The following is a 16,853-nucleotide window of genomic DNA, read 5'->3' on the forward strand; positions in this document are numbered from 1 at the left end:
TTCAAATGATTCTCGAGCCTCAGCCTCCTGAGTAGCTGGGATTACAGGCACCTGCCACCAGACCTGGTTAATTTTTGTATTTTTTTTTTTTTTTTCTTTTGAGTCGGAGTTTCGCTCTTGTTACCCAGGCTGGAGTGCAATGGCGCGGTCTCGGCTCACCGCAACCTCCGCCTCCTGGGTTCAGGCAATTCTCCTGCCTCAGCCTCCTGAGTCGCTGGGATTACAGGCACGCGCCACCATGCCCAGCTAATTTTTTGTATTTTTAGTAGAAACGGGGTTTCACCATTTTGACCAGGATGGTCTCGATCTCTTGACCTCGTGATCCGCCTGCCTCGGCCTCCCAAAGTGCTGGGATTACAGGCGTGAGCCACCGCGCCCGGCAAATTTTTGTATTTTTAGTAGAGACAGAGGTCTTACCATTTTGGCCAGGCTGGTCTCGAACTCCTAACCTCAAGTGATCCATCCACCTTGGCCTCTCAAAGTGTTAGGATTATAGGCATGAGTCACTGAACCTGGCCAAAACTTGATTGTTATAGTCAGAAGGCGCTGACAATCTTCAGATAAATTATATCAAGAATGAGGGTTTGACTCAACTTCAAACATCTTTGGCATCTATGGCAGGAGTGAGACTTTGACTCAACTTCAAGTAGGCAGGAGATAGGTGGCAGGTAGGAGTGTGGGGCTAATAAATTTTCCATTTGTGATGGGCACTTGACATATTCCAAAACAAAACTGCCAGCCTTGTTTTTCTTTATCCAACCTCTTCCCACACAAGCATCATTTGCTAGAGTAGTGCTATACATGTCGTTGTGATATTTAAATTTAATATTATTTAGAATTTCAATTTGAGCGCAATCTGCATTTGGGATGAAGTAGTAACTCTGGCCATTCATACATCATTCACTAAACACATCTTGGGAAGGATGGAATTACTTCCTTGGGAAGGATGGTCCACAGAATTACTGTTAGAAGCAAGGGGTGACATTCAGAATAGCTAACAGCTGGTATGACATGGGCATACCCAAGCAGAAGGAGCCCTTGCTATGCCAGGGCTTAAGGGCTTAAACTTTCATTTGCTAGGTTGTGAGGAAGTTGCTTAGTCCTAGGAAAATAAGCAGGGCAGGGATGGTTGCCCTTGAGGAGCTAAGGGTAGCAGCTTTTTTATTTTTGAGATGCAGTCTTGCTCTGTTGCCCAGGCTGGAGAGCAATGGCATGATCTCTACTCACTGCAACCTCTGCCTCCTGAGTTCAGACACTTCTCCCGCCTCAGCCTCCTGAGTAGCTGGGATTACAGACACCTATCATCATGCCCGGCTAATTTTCATATTTTTGTAGAGACAGTTTTGCTATGCTGGTCAGGCTGGTCTTGAACTCCTGACCTCAGGTGACCCACATGCCTTGGCCTCCCAAAGTGCTGGGATTACAGGCATGAGCCATGGTGCCCGGCCCAGGGCAGCAGCTTTTATCAACTAATTCAGAATATTTCAGCAACAATTACAGCCACATTAGTGGCTCCTGGCTGAGTACACCCTGCAGTGAGGTTCATGATGCTATGGCTATAATAGTGTGGACCCCATCACTCTGGAATAGTACATATTTCACAGGAAGGGAAAACGCTAACTTGCAACTATTTTGTATGAAAAATCACATTGCAAATACTTTCTAGTTTACTAAATGACTGTCTCCAATAGTTTTCCGACCTTATCAAGATGTATTTGTTAAAACTGTGTGCTCTTCTAGATTATCTACTGAATTTAAAGCCACTGCGTCCCACTTTGGACTATAATTGACTGGCGTAACTGATTGGCCAGGAAGTGGTTCACACCCCTAATATGCTGAGGAACTTATGTGGCAGCTGCTACCACTTGTAGGGACCCTTGATGATGTTCACACAGCTTTTCTGAGTGGCACATGCTGTTCCCTTGAATACTCGAGGTGAAGAAGAGGACACCTCCTACCCCTATGCACACACAGCTCCTGCTCTTCCCTGGGGCTGCACCCTGCTTGTATTTCCAATGCAGGAACGTCAGATTCCAAAGAGGGATCCCCAGGGCATTCCAGAAGGCTTTGAGCCAGCTCGTCCTAACCTTTTCATGCCTTGGGACTCCTTTGGCAGGCTGCTGAAAACCTTGGGCCCCTTCTCAGAATAAGGTTTTTAAATGCGTAAAAGAACACAGGGGGTTACAGAAAAAGCCAATCATATTGAAATACAGTTAAAATGTTTTAAAAAATCTATGCTAAAGCAATATATATGATTCATTATTGACATACAATATCTGGCTGATTGTCTAATAACTTGTAATTTGAGATATTTGCAACAACTGTGATATGATATAAAAACCTATGGTTTTTATTGATGAAAATCATACTTATCCTACTGCTACTGTAGTTTGTTGTCTACATTCATAATGGCAAAACATGCTAAATGTCAGAGGTTAGTGAACATTAAAATGTAATTTTTTCCCATTCAAGTTCACAATACTCTTGAATTAATTCTCTCTCCTCGGGTTAAGAACCGCTGCAGGGTAAGGTTACCTCTAGGGCCAACACCTGACTGGAGCCCCGCCTATGTCCTGGAGGCAGGAGCTTTCATGCCACCAACACAGAACTCGGAGCTGTCTCGGCCCAGCAGTTCTCCCCACAACTAGTTCTGAAAGTTCAGGGCTACGAAAGAACAGCATCATCGCCTGAGTTCCTGGCGCCACGTTAAACAACCCATCTTTGACTGACATGACTTCTCCCACAAGCTCTCCTGGTCACCTGGGCAAAATCCTAAATGATGTGAGGGTAAGGCTGAGCTTCGGTTTTCTGATCTGCAAAAAGAAACGCCCACCTCATTGGGCTGTTAGGGTGAATTGAGGTAATGGCTGGATTGTGTACATTTTATACAGCACTATCAAGTTGTGTGCTGTGATCATTTTGAGGCTTAGGTCTTTGAGGACCCAGAACAGCCTATAGAGCTGTAGTCCACAAGCTGTAGTCCCTCTACAGGTGTTTGTATTTTAAGGCCCAAAGCACTCCTTAAGCACTCCACAAACACCTGTAGAGATGAATGAATGAAGTATGCATTCGCACGTGGGCCCACATCTGCGAGAACAGGCTGCTCAGGCAATGAGGCCCGGTGCATCACTTGCACTTTTCATTATAATTGGTAGTGAATTTTCCCTCGCCCTGCGCTGCTTCGCAACCACAGTTCTCTCCAGAGGGGGCGTGGGAGTGGGGCTGCTCCGCGGTGAGCTCGCCTCGGGTGTCTCACGTTGTGGCTTCCAGGCAGGTGCGAGGCGGCTGGAGAGGCGAGAGCCGGCGGGAAAGGTGCGGGCGGTGCGCCCGGCCGCGGGCTCGCGAGGAGGGGCCAGAGGGTGGGGAGGGGCGGGGCCGGCGTCCTCGTCACTCGATAAAACGCCTGCGAGTCTCCAGAGAACAACGGGCTTATTCAGCACTCGCTAGCTGCCCGCGAGGGGGAGCGGCCGGACGGAGAGCGCGACCCGTCCCGGGGGTGGGGCCGGGCGCAGCGGCGAGAGGAGGCGGAGGTGGCCGCGGCGGCAGCAGCGCGGCAGCCTCCGACCCAGCTGGGAGCGCAGAGCGGCCGCTGCAGGTCCCCGCTCGCCTCCCGGTGCTTCCGCCCATGGCCGCCGCGGGGCAGCTGTGCCTGCTCTACCTGTTGGCTGGGCTCCTGCCCCGGCTTGGCGCAGCCTTCAACTTGGACACTCGCGAGGACAACGTGATCCGGAAATATGGGGACCCCGGGAGCCTCTTCGGCTTCTCGCTGGCCATGCACTGGCAACTGCAGCCCGAGGACAAGAGGCTGTGAGTTCCCCGACCCTTCCCACCCCCACCGGGGCGCCGGCGTGCGAGCGAGGAGAGGCGAGGGCGCGCCCTGTTCCCGCCGGCCCCGGAGAGGAGTTGGCCCGTGGGGCGCGCCCTGGCCGGCCAAGGCGCACCCAGCGCCCAGCGCGCACCGCTCCCCGCCCGGACCCTCCCCGCGCGGCGCCTCCCCCCATTCAGTTCGGGAAAGAGGAGAACCCGAGGGCTGGGCTGGCCCCGGGGAGAGTTTACTTTTTTTTTCTGTTTTAAACAAAGTGCTTTACGCCGGTCCTTCCCTCCGGGCATGTTTGCTGGGACCCCGGCAGGTGGCACGCTTTGCTGAGCTTCACGTGTGTGTTTGGGGCGGGGGCGGGGGGCGGGGTGCGGGGTCACCGCAGCGCTGCTGTGGTTTGGATGGAGCGTAGTTTCCGGGTGGTACAGGCCTTTGCCAAACTCACGGTACACCGCGTGCCCCCAGCAGACTCGCGCGCCCCGCACAAGTTGGAAAGCCACTTTCCATGTGTCCTGCATGACTTTCCCAGCAAGGCGGGCGCTCCTTAGAAAATACTTTTACACGCCTTAAAAGAAAAGAAAAAAAAAAAGATGGAATTAACCAAGCACCTGTTCGCTGGACTAGATCAGCTGAGAAAACAAGTCTTTCTGAGTGATGTGCCCAGCCCCCAAAGTGCTCGACAGCACCGGAGACCCGCGGGGCCCCGGCATTGGGCGGGTACAGCCGAAGGGTTAAAGCAAAATGTCCGATCTGAGCCTGGACTTTGCAAACAAGGTTTGAAAGGGACAAACCCCCCCCCCCCCCACCATAGCGGTAAACCTCCCAGGAGAAAGTGGAGACCCGCACTCCTGGCCTCTCCTTTTATTTCTTAAACAGTGTTTGGTTCCCACATGATCGAGCTATTTAAGCCGGAGAGGCTATTTTGGCGCTTAGTCGCCTTAATCGCTATGGGGCTGCATTCTTGATCAGTGCTACTGAAAAATAGGCTCCAGCAACAAAAGGTCTCCCCTCCCCACCCAGGCCTTTAGTTGAACTGAGGACCTTCCAGGACCAACAGACCGGAGAAAGCAAAGTGCAGCCACAGGGAAGATATTTTGTGTTTAGGAGAGGCGAATGGGATTTTAGAACTGGAGGAAACCTCTTGATTTCAGCGGTTAACAACTTTGGAATTAGTGAATGTTACAGCCCCTGAATTTTAGTCTTTTTTTTTTTTTTTTTTTTTTTTTTTTCTGGTAACACCTGCTAGGTGAAGCACAGAAATTAGCTGGGGGTGGGGAGGCTCCAGGAGGGTGGTCTAGGGCCGCATGCCTGGCCAGCTGCTTATACTCTGCTTTCTCTCAGAAATAATTGTTGTTAAGCTGTAAATCTGAAATGAAAGGTTCCTGTTAACTCAGTTAATGGATGACGTTTATTGTCTCTGAATACTTAGTGTGTAGAATTTGAGCTTGTTAGTGCAGAAATGATTCTGGGCCAGCAGAGGGGATTCATTCTCTTGGGCATTCTATCTCTACACCAAAGGCCCACCGAAACCGGTGGCTTCCTAGAAATACTTGTTCAAGCAAAAAGTGTAAAGGGAAAGGTACTGGGACATGAAATATCCTGGCGGTGGAGATTTGCAAAACGTGACTTTGCCAGGAATCTGTGTCATGAAGGTTAGCAACATGCTTGCTAAAACTTGTTACTGCTGCTGGGCTTCTCTGGTATTAGAGCTGATGGAAACTCCTCCAAGGCAAAGATAAGCCTGCAGTGGGGTCTGATGCCTTCTAGAAATGCTCTTAGCAGCTGACAAAGGGGAGAGGCCCCATGTAAGGAGACTGTATGTTTCCTAGAGTCTAAAGGCAGTGGCCACACTTTAGGAGGGCTGTGGTTTATGTCACGTGCTGCCCACCCCTATGCTTTTGTAAAGTGTTCCAGCTTCAGGAATAGCATTGATCCTCCCAGGAGAACCAGCACACACAGGCCACAGCACACAGGTCAGTTGTCACTTTTGACAGTAAAGAATGTGGGTATAAATAGCAGAGCCAGGAAGATTGAGAAAACTTCTGGACCAGCTTCCTAAACTCTATGGAAAAACTCAGTGGGGGGGTCTTTCAGGGACCTGGTGGGAGAGAAACCTAAGCTGAGATTCCTTCTCGGCCTTTTATTAGCAGCTGTTAATTTACTGTGAGCTTTAATTTCTTTCTGTAAAATGGAGATATTACTGCTTACTGGGGTTATTGTGAGGGTTCAGAGATAATATGCAAAGTGCTTCATGCCTGCCTGGCATGGAGACTTGCTGACTAAATGGTAGCTGTTAATGATAATTTAAAAAGCAGTAATTGTGTACTTACTATGTGTCAGGTACCGTACAAGATGTCTTAAACATTCTGTGATTCTAAGAATGCCTGAGGGAGAGTAAAGCCAAAGGTTATTGTTGTTTGGGTAATGATATTTTATTTTATTATTTATTTATTTTTTCTCTTCCCTATTCCTATAGTTTTGCCTTTTTGAGATGTCGTATACTTGGAATCACATAGTATATAGTCTATTTAGATTGGTTTCTTTCACTTAGTGATTTTAAGTGTCACTCATGTTTTTTCATGGCTTGATAGCCCATTTCTTCTTAGTGCTGAATAATATTCTGTTATTTAGATGTTTATATAAATGACAGAATATGTTTAGATATTTAAATATATCCAAATATATCAAATTTTTTTTTCTTTTTTTAATTGCATTTTAGGTTTTGGGGTACATGTGAAGAGCATGCAAGATTGTTGCATAGGTACACACATGGCAGTGTGATTTGCTGACTTCCTCCCCATCACCTATATCTGGCATTTCTCCCCATGCTCTCTCTCCCCAACTCCCCACCCCCCGCTGTCCCCCTCCATTTCCCCCAACAGACCCCAGTGTGTGATGCTCCCCTCCCTGTGTCCATGTGTTCTCATTGTTCAACACCCGCCAGTGAGTGAGAACGTGTAGTGTTTGATTTTCTGTTCTTGTAATGATATTTTAAACTCAGTCATGTTTGTGAAACCTATGTTCAAAGCAACTTTAGTAGGTCTTAATTAGACTTACAATGAAAGTGGGTTTAAAGAACAGGGGACTTGGAGGCAGGAGAAGTAAAACATCAAAGATGCATGGGACTAACAGATACATATTTGCGTTTTCATAAAAGACCTATCATAAATGTTTGTGATTTAAATTTTCTGTAGTGCCTTTATTCAATCACATCTTAAATTCTAGTTATGACTTTATGACAGAATAATGTTGTGTCAGAGACCCCCAAAACATGTCAGGTGTTCTAAAGCTTTGGAGATTATAAAATTGGACTAGATACTATAAAACTTCAGATTTTCAGGCTGTATATTACAGATGTTTCAGACTCCAAAAGGTTACTCAATGGTCAACCGAGTGACAAAGGTCAGGATCTGAGCACCTTGGACTCTTTAATTTCTCTCAGGTAGTTAAAATTGAGTCATTTCCAGAGATGGAATGTATGTGATGATGACCGTGGATATATCCATCCTGTGAATCATCACTCTTAGCTCTTCTGGGAAGAGATAGATCTATATATGACCACAAGGAAGAACTTAGAAGAAGGAGATCTATTAGAGGGAGAGTCTCATGAAGTAATTTTGGAATTCTGTCAGCCCTCATTTTCTTCTTTGATGGGGTCTCTCTCTCTCTCTCTCTCTCTCTCTCTCTCTCTCTGATCACCACTATCTTCCAGAAGTGCTCCAGGCCCACTGTTCTGTTCTGTTCTTACTAGGTTTGTTCTTTTCTCAGACTTGTCGTGTTCCATCTCTTAAACTCATATTTTCTGAACTAGAGATCATCTAGTCCAACTGCCTCTCTCTACAGATGAAGAAACTGAAGCTGAAAATTGATCTTGAGCAGAATCTGAAAAGAATGTGGATTTGAATTTGATATCTCTGACCCATGCTGATACCTTCTTTAAATGGAAAAGACAGAAATGATTGTCAGACCAGGAGAAAAGGGCAAGCGTCTGAATTTTGGAAGTATTTGGAATTTTACTGTATTGTGTTGATTTATCGAACTGCTTCCCATATGCATAGGTCAGGCCTTCTATTTAAATATTGGTGCCTAGACTCTTACTATTGACTCCATTCCAGCTGGCCTTGGATCAAGTTCTTTCCTTCTTTGCCTGCCCCCACCCCATTCCCTTCTGAAAAAGCCCAGTCAAGTGTGGCTCTAGCTAGCCAGGGATCGGGACTGTATTCAGGGTGTGTACCTACGCACTTGCTTCCTTGCATTTGTTCACTCAGTTGGAGTGCCATGTGGCCCAGGGCCATCTTCTATGGATTGCTGGGTCACCTTGAATGCTAAGAGTAGAGAAAAAGCCAAAACGGGCTGTGAAACTTACAAGAAATCTTAGGACTCTGCAAGAAAGCAGAAATAGGCAAGTTTAATTTTAACACAGGCTGGTGTGAGACCATCCAAGTAATGACAGGGTTAGGGAAAAAAAGGGTCAAAGTATTTATATGGCATAAATAATTTGTTGGGAGAAGTTGGGTTAAATGCTTATATAAAAGGATTCCTTTATTAAAAAAGAAGTGGTTATTCTGTGTTCTCAGTTATATAGACTCTTAGCATAACAATATATTGAGATTTAATTTAAGCTTTCATAACCAAATAGTACTAGAATTATGGCGCGTGGTTCCCTGAAGACCTTGGCTCAACATGTTACTATGGACAGTAAGGCCAGTGAATTGTTTGGTATTTTCAAGAGGGACAGTGAGACAAAACAGAAAAAACTGCTATACACTTAGATGACAGGGCCAGTTGTGCCTGAAACACTGATTAGTGCTAAGTCAGCCCATTTTAAGAAAGAATATAATCATAGCTTAAGAACCAATTTAAAATTTCCCCATCCTACACTAAAGCAATTTCGTAACTCCTTTGGATGTCTGTAACATATTGTGTCTGACAATTCTGATGGTTTGTGCTTAACTGTTATCCACCATCTTCAGATGACCTAATCTCTCCCAACTAGATTATAGGTTATGTGAGGGCAGGGGTCTTACATCCATTTCTTGCCTGCTAGCACCTAGCATATGTCTTGCAAATACAATAAAGTCTGATATTATACACTCAATTTAACCTGCAAAATCAACTCGTCCCTTTCTTTGACCCTTTACCCTTCCTTGCTCAGGTGTCAGTGTTTTCTGCCTCCTGGGAGGGTGAAGCTATACGCTTAGCAAAGAGACATGCAAGAAGCTAATTCTTGGTTTTTGATTTTTTCAAAGGCCAGGATCCCAGCTAAGGGATTTTCATGAGTGATTTTAAATTACACTTGGCTTTTGCCCTAAAGGTGGACGTTGGAATTTCACCCCGGAAATACAGGCTGACCTGCACTGCAGTGGGTACTCGGGGCTTGCTGAGGTGGTTGGTTGTTATGAGACTGGATAGAGAAGGATGGCTGTGGAATAGAGATCCTGGAAGCAACTGGACAGGGGTGTGGGGGTCAAATGCAAGTGCAGTACCTGTGTGAAGTCACTTATGAATTGATAGCGGAGTCTATTTCTTCCAGGATAGTAAGGGAATCTTGGATATATTTAACTCTTTCGGTAGGATGGTGGGAAGCTGCTTACCCGCTCCAAGGGTGAGCCTAGGAGCCAAAGCGTGGGATCTGGGGATCTGTGTAGCACTCCCGTGGACCTCCTGGGAGGATGGTAAAGATTAAATACTGCAGCAGTGGGAAGTGGATGTAGCCTCGGCCCCTAGTGCCCATCTTCCCTTTCTGGGGTTGGGTACAACTCTGGAATCAAATAACTTTTTATCTGGAAGGAAGCTTAGGGGTTCTGAAACCTGGCTGGTCTTCAGGGTAACTACTTGGGCAACGTTTTACAAAAGTGTGATTCTCAGCTCAGCGCAGATCTATTACGTCAGTTTCCGTAAGTGTGCTCCAAGAATCTGTTCTTAGTCTTCTGTGTTTGAGTCAGACTAGCTTTCCTCCTTTACCCAGAAGGCAGACTATAATGTAGTGGCTGAGAGCAGAGCCTAGAGCCAGGTGGGATCAAATCCTGTTCTGCGTTTACTAGCCATGACTTTGTGCAGGATTTCTGACCTCCCTAGGCCTTCCTGCCTTCAGTGGTGAAGCTAGGATCCTCACACATTAGACTAGTCCTGGCCCAGGGTAAGCACTCTGTTTGTTAAATAGATGAGGAGACCAAGGCTGTAAGAGGGGTAGTGGCTGCCGCATCCTAAATCCACATCTTCCCTGCTTCCTGGCCTGTGCCATGGGTGTGCTTTCTTTTAGGTTTGGTTTTCATCATGTTTAAGTGTACATTCTTCCTTTCTTCATTCCATTCTCCACTTGGAAAGTGCATCTCAAAAGAGCCATGCCTGCTACTTAGCAGCCCTTCGTAGCTGCTAAGCCCCAGATAAATCCCAGTGAGGTCTCAGGTTCAGAGATGAGTGGACAGATGGGTGCGGAGACATGACGGGGCAGTGACTGTGGGCGGGATACCCATGGAGGGTGAGTGGTGCAGTCACAGGATGGGTTTACTGCTAAGGAATACCACCTGTCTGGTTTCTTAGACCTCTATGACCTTGAAAGTACCCCCATACCGCCATTCCTAGATGGCTGGATAACTTGCACAACACTCGGGGCAGGGCTGAAGATGATTTGTTTTTCTCCGTTTTTTGTTTGGCATTAAGATTTGCTAGGAAGGAGCCTGTGGATTATTGATGACAAAACTGCCTAAGGTTGGAAATTTATGTGGATGAAGTATGGAAGTAGTTTCCTTCACGGGCTTGTTTGTTAAACTGGCATGTAGATTTGAAAACACTGATCTCTTGGAACTAAGTTAAAAGCTAATTGTTAATTAGCCCTGAATTCGGGCAGGTAGATGGGCCTTTCACCAGTGTGGGTCCCTGTCAACCTAATAACAGGGTATGATAACCACTGTCAAATCTAGTGCTGTCTGGCTTTTCTGTTTAGATAAACAAGACGACCTCAAACCAGCGTACGGATTCTGAGGTTGGTGTGTGTGTAGAAGACTGTTCACAGGCTGCAGACCCTCCCCGGTTCAGCCACATGCCAGATTCCAGTGTTGGCTTTCTCTATCGCTTCATCTCATCCTAAATTGGCAAAAAGACTGTTTAGAAAACTAAGCCTCTAAAACCAATTAAATAGTAAAGAAGACTGTTCTGAATTAGGGGGAATGGGAGGAAGTACCACTAAACACAAGTGCAAAGGGCAAAAACATGTGACTTGGAGCCATGGGTATCTGCTTGCATGTTTATTTCCCAGTCGGCTAGTATATTTTGCATGTCATACAATCTGAAGCTTACTTTTTTGAAAAGCCATTTCGGATACAGTATAAGAAAATCCTTTGAGAGAAACATGCTTTCTAAGCTTGGGAGTATAGAAATACAAATAAACTTTGCAATAATTTGAAAGGGGCACACTGGTTAGTGATTTGAAGAGTAAGGAAGCACCCAGTAATGCCTCTTTACCCAAGAGCTCTGTTTGCTTTGCCCAGTGATATCAATGTCACTGTGGTTTCTTCATCTTGAAAAGGACGTTCATTTGTACTGAGGTTGTTTCAAGTGTGTGTGTGTTGCAAATGATCATAAACATTTCAGACCCAGTGGGTAGGATGTCACTGAACCTAAGCCTTCCTGATTGAAATAACTCCTTTGTCCTTGCAGAATCAGGAGCCCTTCTTTTCAGGATATGCTGGTGACTACAGTCTTCTGTGGTCCTGATAAAGCTTTGTGATGTCAAGTTAATGAGAGAATCCTTATCCAAGTGAATCATAGCCAAGGAGTGGAATGTTTGGCCTCTGGTATGGATGCCCCATTCAGCAGCACTGAGGTTTTGGAGTTGTTCTGTTCTTCCTCCTTGCTCAGGGGAGTAAGAAATCCCACCTAGGCCTCATTCTCCTGATATGTCTTGTCGGCTGATGGCCTGGCTGCCCTCTTACTGGCAGTGTGATTATGTATGTCCCTTTAGAACAAAGGTATCAAAACAGTAAAAGTCGTGAAATGGAAATGTGTAGATTCTACAAGGCTCCAGAGAGATTAGTGATAGGTAGGAAAAAGGCCGTTGTTTTTTTTCCCAAACAAAAGTGCCGAAAACCTGTTGATTGGACCTAAGGAATCTAGCTTTGCTGTCACACAAACCCAAGAGTTCTCTTTATTTTATTTTTTTTGACAGAGTCACTCTGATTGCCCAGGCTGGAGTGTAGCGGTACTTACTGCAGCCTTGACCTTGCTGGGCTCAGGCGATCCTCCCACCTCAGCCTTCCGAGTAGCTGGGACTACAGGTGTGCACCACCACACCCAGCAAATACTTTTGTATTTTTAGTAGAGTCAGAATGTCATCATGTTGGCCAGGCTGGTCTTGAACTCCTGGACTCAGGCAATCAGCCCACCTTGGCCTCACAAAGTGTTCGGATTATAAGCATGAGCCATTGTGCCCAGCCCCAAGAGTTTTTTAAAAAGGAAGAGTTCAGAGAGGCTCAGAAGTGATCAGGTAGACATGCAGAGACATAATTCTAGGAAAGGGATATTATTATTTGCCACCGAGGCCTCGTGACTGCTGGTGAGACTATGCCCAGCTGCCGACTTAAGACGATACTTGGAGAAAGTTAAGAGGTAGCTTAAAGACCTGGGTGATAAATAAGCCTTTCGTGAACTTACAAGTGCAAAGAGAGATGGGTCTGGGCACTGCTGGGCCTTCTAGAGGCTCAAGGACAGTGACCTTGGGAAAGGCTGAAGGAGATGCCTACTGAATTAGATGGCGCCAAGGTTGGGGGAGGAGTTTTGGGAATCCCAGACTAGAGAAGTGTTTTTATGCCAAGAACATGGGAAAGCTATTTCAGATATTGTATCCGATAAGCCGGCATAGACAGAAAAGTACCTTCTAAGGCTTGCCCTATGTTTAGAAAGGGCCCAAGGCTGCTACAGAGGTTAACTGAGAAGGGGTTGCAGGAATGGGGAGAGGCGTTGTGGGGACCCTCATTCAGGATGATCTGGGAGGTGAGCTCTGAGAGACAGTGATCCCTCTCCCCAAGCTTAGCAGCCGTGCCAAAAGCCAGCTAAGAGGGTTTTTCAGTATCTTAGGATATGAAACTGGTCTCTGTAAGCTCATTTATTTCTGTGTGTGTGCATACATGTTGATTTATACTTGTTTTCTGTTTTAACCCAAAAGAAATAGGGATTTTTGTCTATTTGAACATGAGGGAAATGTGCTCTGGATCTGCAGAGAAACCATGGCCAGCTTTTCTGAGTTTTTCTATAGAAGTTGTTCAATTCAACAGATATTCACTATGTATTTGGCACTGTACTAGTGCTGGGACTACAGCAGCAAATAAAATGGACAAAATCACTGCCTATGTTCTGATCAGGGAGACAACCCATAAAAAAAAAGGTGTATTATGTTAGATAGTAATAATTAATACAGAAATGTTAATGCAAGAGAGACAAGAATTGTTGGTGCGGTATCTGTAAAAACAAAGTGGAGAAAGGGAACAGGGAGTGCAGATGGGACAGAAGCGGTTGGCAATGGGATGGCCAGAAAATACTTTCCTGAGAGGGTGAAGCTGCATACCTGGCAGAGACGATGGCAAGCACAAAGGCCCTGAGGCAGAAGCATGTTCAGGCAAAGCAACGAGTCTCCTTGGAGGCAGATCATATAGGGCCTTAATGGATCATCAGATGACTGACTTTTACTCATGAATGAGATGGGAAGCACTGGAAGGCTCTGAGAAGAGTAGAGCATGTTCTCTCTTGGATTTTAAATGTATTTCTCTGGCCTGCTGCCTTGAGAGTAGACTGTCTGAGGGCAAGGATAGAAGGCTACCCTGACTAGGAGGCTCCTGTAATAAACAGACAAGAAGTGGTGGTGATTTGGACCAATGTGGCAGCAATGAAGATAGTAAGAAGTGCTTGGATTCTGGATATGCCTTGAAAGTAGAGTCAACTGGATTTCCGATGGACTGGATATCAGTTGAAACAGAGTAGAGAGGAATGTGTCCAGGGTTTTGGGCCTGAGCAGCTAGGAGGATGGAGTTGTATTATGGTGTGGGGAGGAATGACAGGAATAGGTTTTGGGGGCAGGGGAGGATTATGGTTTTAGATTTGTCAGGTTTGGAGTGACTAGACAGCCAAGTGGAGTTATTTAGGCGGTTGAGTAAGCATCTGAGTCAATTTAAAAAAATGGAATTTAAAAGCCTGAAGTTCAGTTGGAAAGGTTTGATTGGTGATGCAGCTAGAGGAGCTTTTAGGTTATGTTTAGAAGGATGAACTGAGGAGGCTGCACCAAGGATGGGGACTGAGGCCTGAGCCCTGTGGTGTTCTGGTGTTCCAACACAGGGAGGCTAGGGAGAGCCCTGGAGACTGACACCAGTGGCAGGAGGAGGGGGAGGGAGTGTGTGGTCTTGGAAGCCACGTGATGAAGGTGTTTCAAAAAAGAAGTGAAAGATGAGTTGTATCAAAGGCGTTGAGATTTGATCATTAGATTGGCAACGTGGAAGCCACTGGCGACCCTGTGAAAGCCCTGATGGGGAGGAGTGGAGCAAGGTCTAATTGGAGTGGATTTGTGAGAGAACAGGAGAGAAGGCACTGGAGACAATAGGAACTCTTGAGGGGTTTTGCTGTAGAGGGGAGCAGAACCAGGGGGACTGGAAGGGGAAATAATTTTGTTTTTTTTTTTTAAGATGGGAGAAGATTGTAGTGAGCTTGTTTGATGAATGTGATTCAATCGAAAGGAAAAGTTAATGCAAGAGAGGGGAGAACTGTTGGTGTGACATCTGCCGGTAGGTGACAGGGACGGACAGTGGGGGAACTGAACTGATGACTGGAGCCAGTACCTCATCACAGTTACGAGGAAGGAAGGCCGGATGAGGGGCACAGATGCAAGGTAGATGGCTAGTCGTCCTGGTGGAAGGGCGTGAGGTTTTTCCATTGCTTCTCATTTCTCAGCGAGCAAGTCAGTCGCCCTAAGTTACTTAGTACTTGTGTAAAAGTTTGCCTCATTAGGAGTAAAAACTTCATTGAGGCAGATGGATGTGGATTTGAATCCCAGCTTCTTCACATTCTTACTGATTTTGACCTTGGACAAATTACTTGTCCTCACTGGTCAAATGGAGGTACCTACCTCAAAGGGTTGTGAATGTCAAAGGTGAGGATAAAGCACTTAGTGGAATGCCCCGCTCATCCAATCACATCAGCCTTTACTGTTACGGGTCCCATAAAGTAAAATATGAACGTAATTCCTTCACACTGGGGAGTTTTTGTAGCTCTCTTATCTTTTAGTCTGGTGGACAGCAGAGTACCCTTTGGGACTCAAGTCAAGGGTTAAGTTGCCCTATGGGAGGCTACAACTGGAGGGCAGTCCACAGGCCGCCGGGAAGTATACATTGTCTTGATGAAGACAGGAAGGAGAAATACGGTACTTGGAAGAAGGAAGAGAAGATGGCAATGTGTCAAAACCGTTTGGTAATCTGCAGACCTTTGTGCTCTATTTGAGCTACAGAGAGCCATGGCTTTTTGAGTACTTACAAGGCTCATTTTAGGTGTGGAGAGAGCGCTTCCCACTTGGGAGTATCTCCAGCTCCAGCATTGGGTGGTGCCTTGGACGGTACAGTCTTGGTGTCCCGCAGGCAGGGTGGACAGCAGGGCGTTGACTGGGTGTGTGTGGTGCAGGGTGGAAGCCAGCTCTGGGAACGCAGCAGGAGAGCCGAGGCTGTGCTTCCTGTTCCCGCTGGCCTGGTTGATTGTCTTTGTATCCTAGTCAATGTATCCAGTGTCTCAGTGCATATATTCAATAAAAAATGACACATGGCCTTGTTGATTTGTCAGGAGTATGGAAAATAAGGCGAAATCAGCACTTTGGGTTCTAAAATACTGTCCTTTTTCAATCTCTTCTTTCAAGATGATTGGTATAGACCTTGAGGGAAATCTGAGTCCAAAAGGAAATAGAATATCTTTGGAATTATGCAGAAGTGTGAATCATCAGAACTTGAGCATCCATTCCCCTGGTGTGCTGCAAGTCAGATAGGAAACATCTTCCTGAGGTGGCGTGGTGGTGGTGTAAAACCTTCATTATAGTACAGAATGAAGTGTGTACGTTTCTTACATAAAACACAAGTCTTCGAAGACATTGCAAGCTTTTGGTGGTTGCTTTGCACTATGCCCCTATACACATTCACCTGCCTCCGTCATTCAGTGCTTTTATGAAAATGACTGGGAAGCACTGACCAGCTCAACCTTTTTTCTATAGAAGGAAGACTGAGACCCAGAAAAGTCGTGACAGCTAGTTGGTGGCAATGTGGGCCCTGAAATCCAGCTGCCCAGTGCCCAGTCCACCTGATGCTATGCCATACACATCTTCCTTTTGGGGAAGTAGCCCATTCTTGGAGTTAAACTTGTGCCACATAATCTTGCCCTTAATAGAACAGTGTCTTGGGTTTTTAAATGTCCTCTACATAGTGGGCTGGGAGAATTAGCAAATAGAGCCACTGTCACCCTTGCCCCTACTTACTGGGGCACTCCAAATGACCATAGCACATTTTTCAGTGGAGTCTCAGAATTCTTCAGGTCAACATTGACAGCCTTTGCTATTGTGTGGGTGATTGCAAATAAGACAGCACCTGTTTGCCCTCCTAGCCTTGCCCAATCCCTTGCATATGGAAGGCACCCTATAAATGTCTGCCTGATGGATACGAGTCCTGTTGGTTTGTGAGCTTCTTAAGAACAAGGCTGATATCTTGTTCATTTTTGGTTCAAATCTAATACATAGAAATGGATATTCAATAGGTATTTGTTGAGCTCTTTGATTCCCCAAAAACATTAAAGGTTTTTAAAGAATAGGAACCAGGGTAACCATTTCTTTCTTTCTTTCTTTTCTTTTTTTCTTTTCTTTTCTTTCTTTCCTTTTCTTTCTTTCCTTTCTTTCTTCCTTTCTTTTTTCTTTCTCTCTCTCTTTCTCTTTCTTTTCCTTTCTTTCTTTCTCTTTCTTTCTTTCCTTTTCTTTTCTTTTTTTCTTCTTTCTTTCCTTTCTTCTTTCTTTCTTCCTTTTTTT

At 45.8% G+C, this 16,853-nt stretch overlaps 1 protein-coding gene across 3 annotated transcripts in view; it reads left to right on the top strand.

The window, feature by feature from the left end:
* The first annotated feature begins 3,399 nt into the window (after positions 1–3,399).
* Positions 3,400–16,853, top strand: part of ITGA6 (integrin subunit alpha 6) — an 80,956-nt gene continuing 67,502 nt past the window's right edge. For all 3 annotated transcript variants that reach the window (XM_017538225.2, XM_017538224.2, XM_037741902.1), the window contains exon 1: positions 3,400–3,807. In XM_017538225.2, the coding sequence (XP_017393714.1) occupies positions 3,626–3,807 (182 nt within the window). In that variant the 5' untranslated portion in view covers positions 3,400–3,625. The remainder of the gene's footprint in view (positions 3,808–16,853) is intronic.

Source organism: Cebus imitator, unplaced genomic scaffold (assembly GCF_001604975.1).
Source record: "Cebus imitator isolate Cc_AM_T3 unplaced genomic scaffold, Cebus_imitator-1.0 Scaffold110, whole genome shotgun sequence".
NCBI classification, from domain to species: Eukaryota; Metazoa; Chordata; class Mammalia; order Primates; family Cebidae; genus Cebus; species Cebus imitator.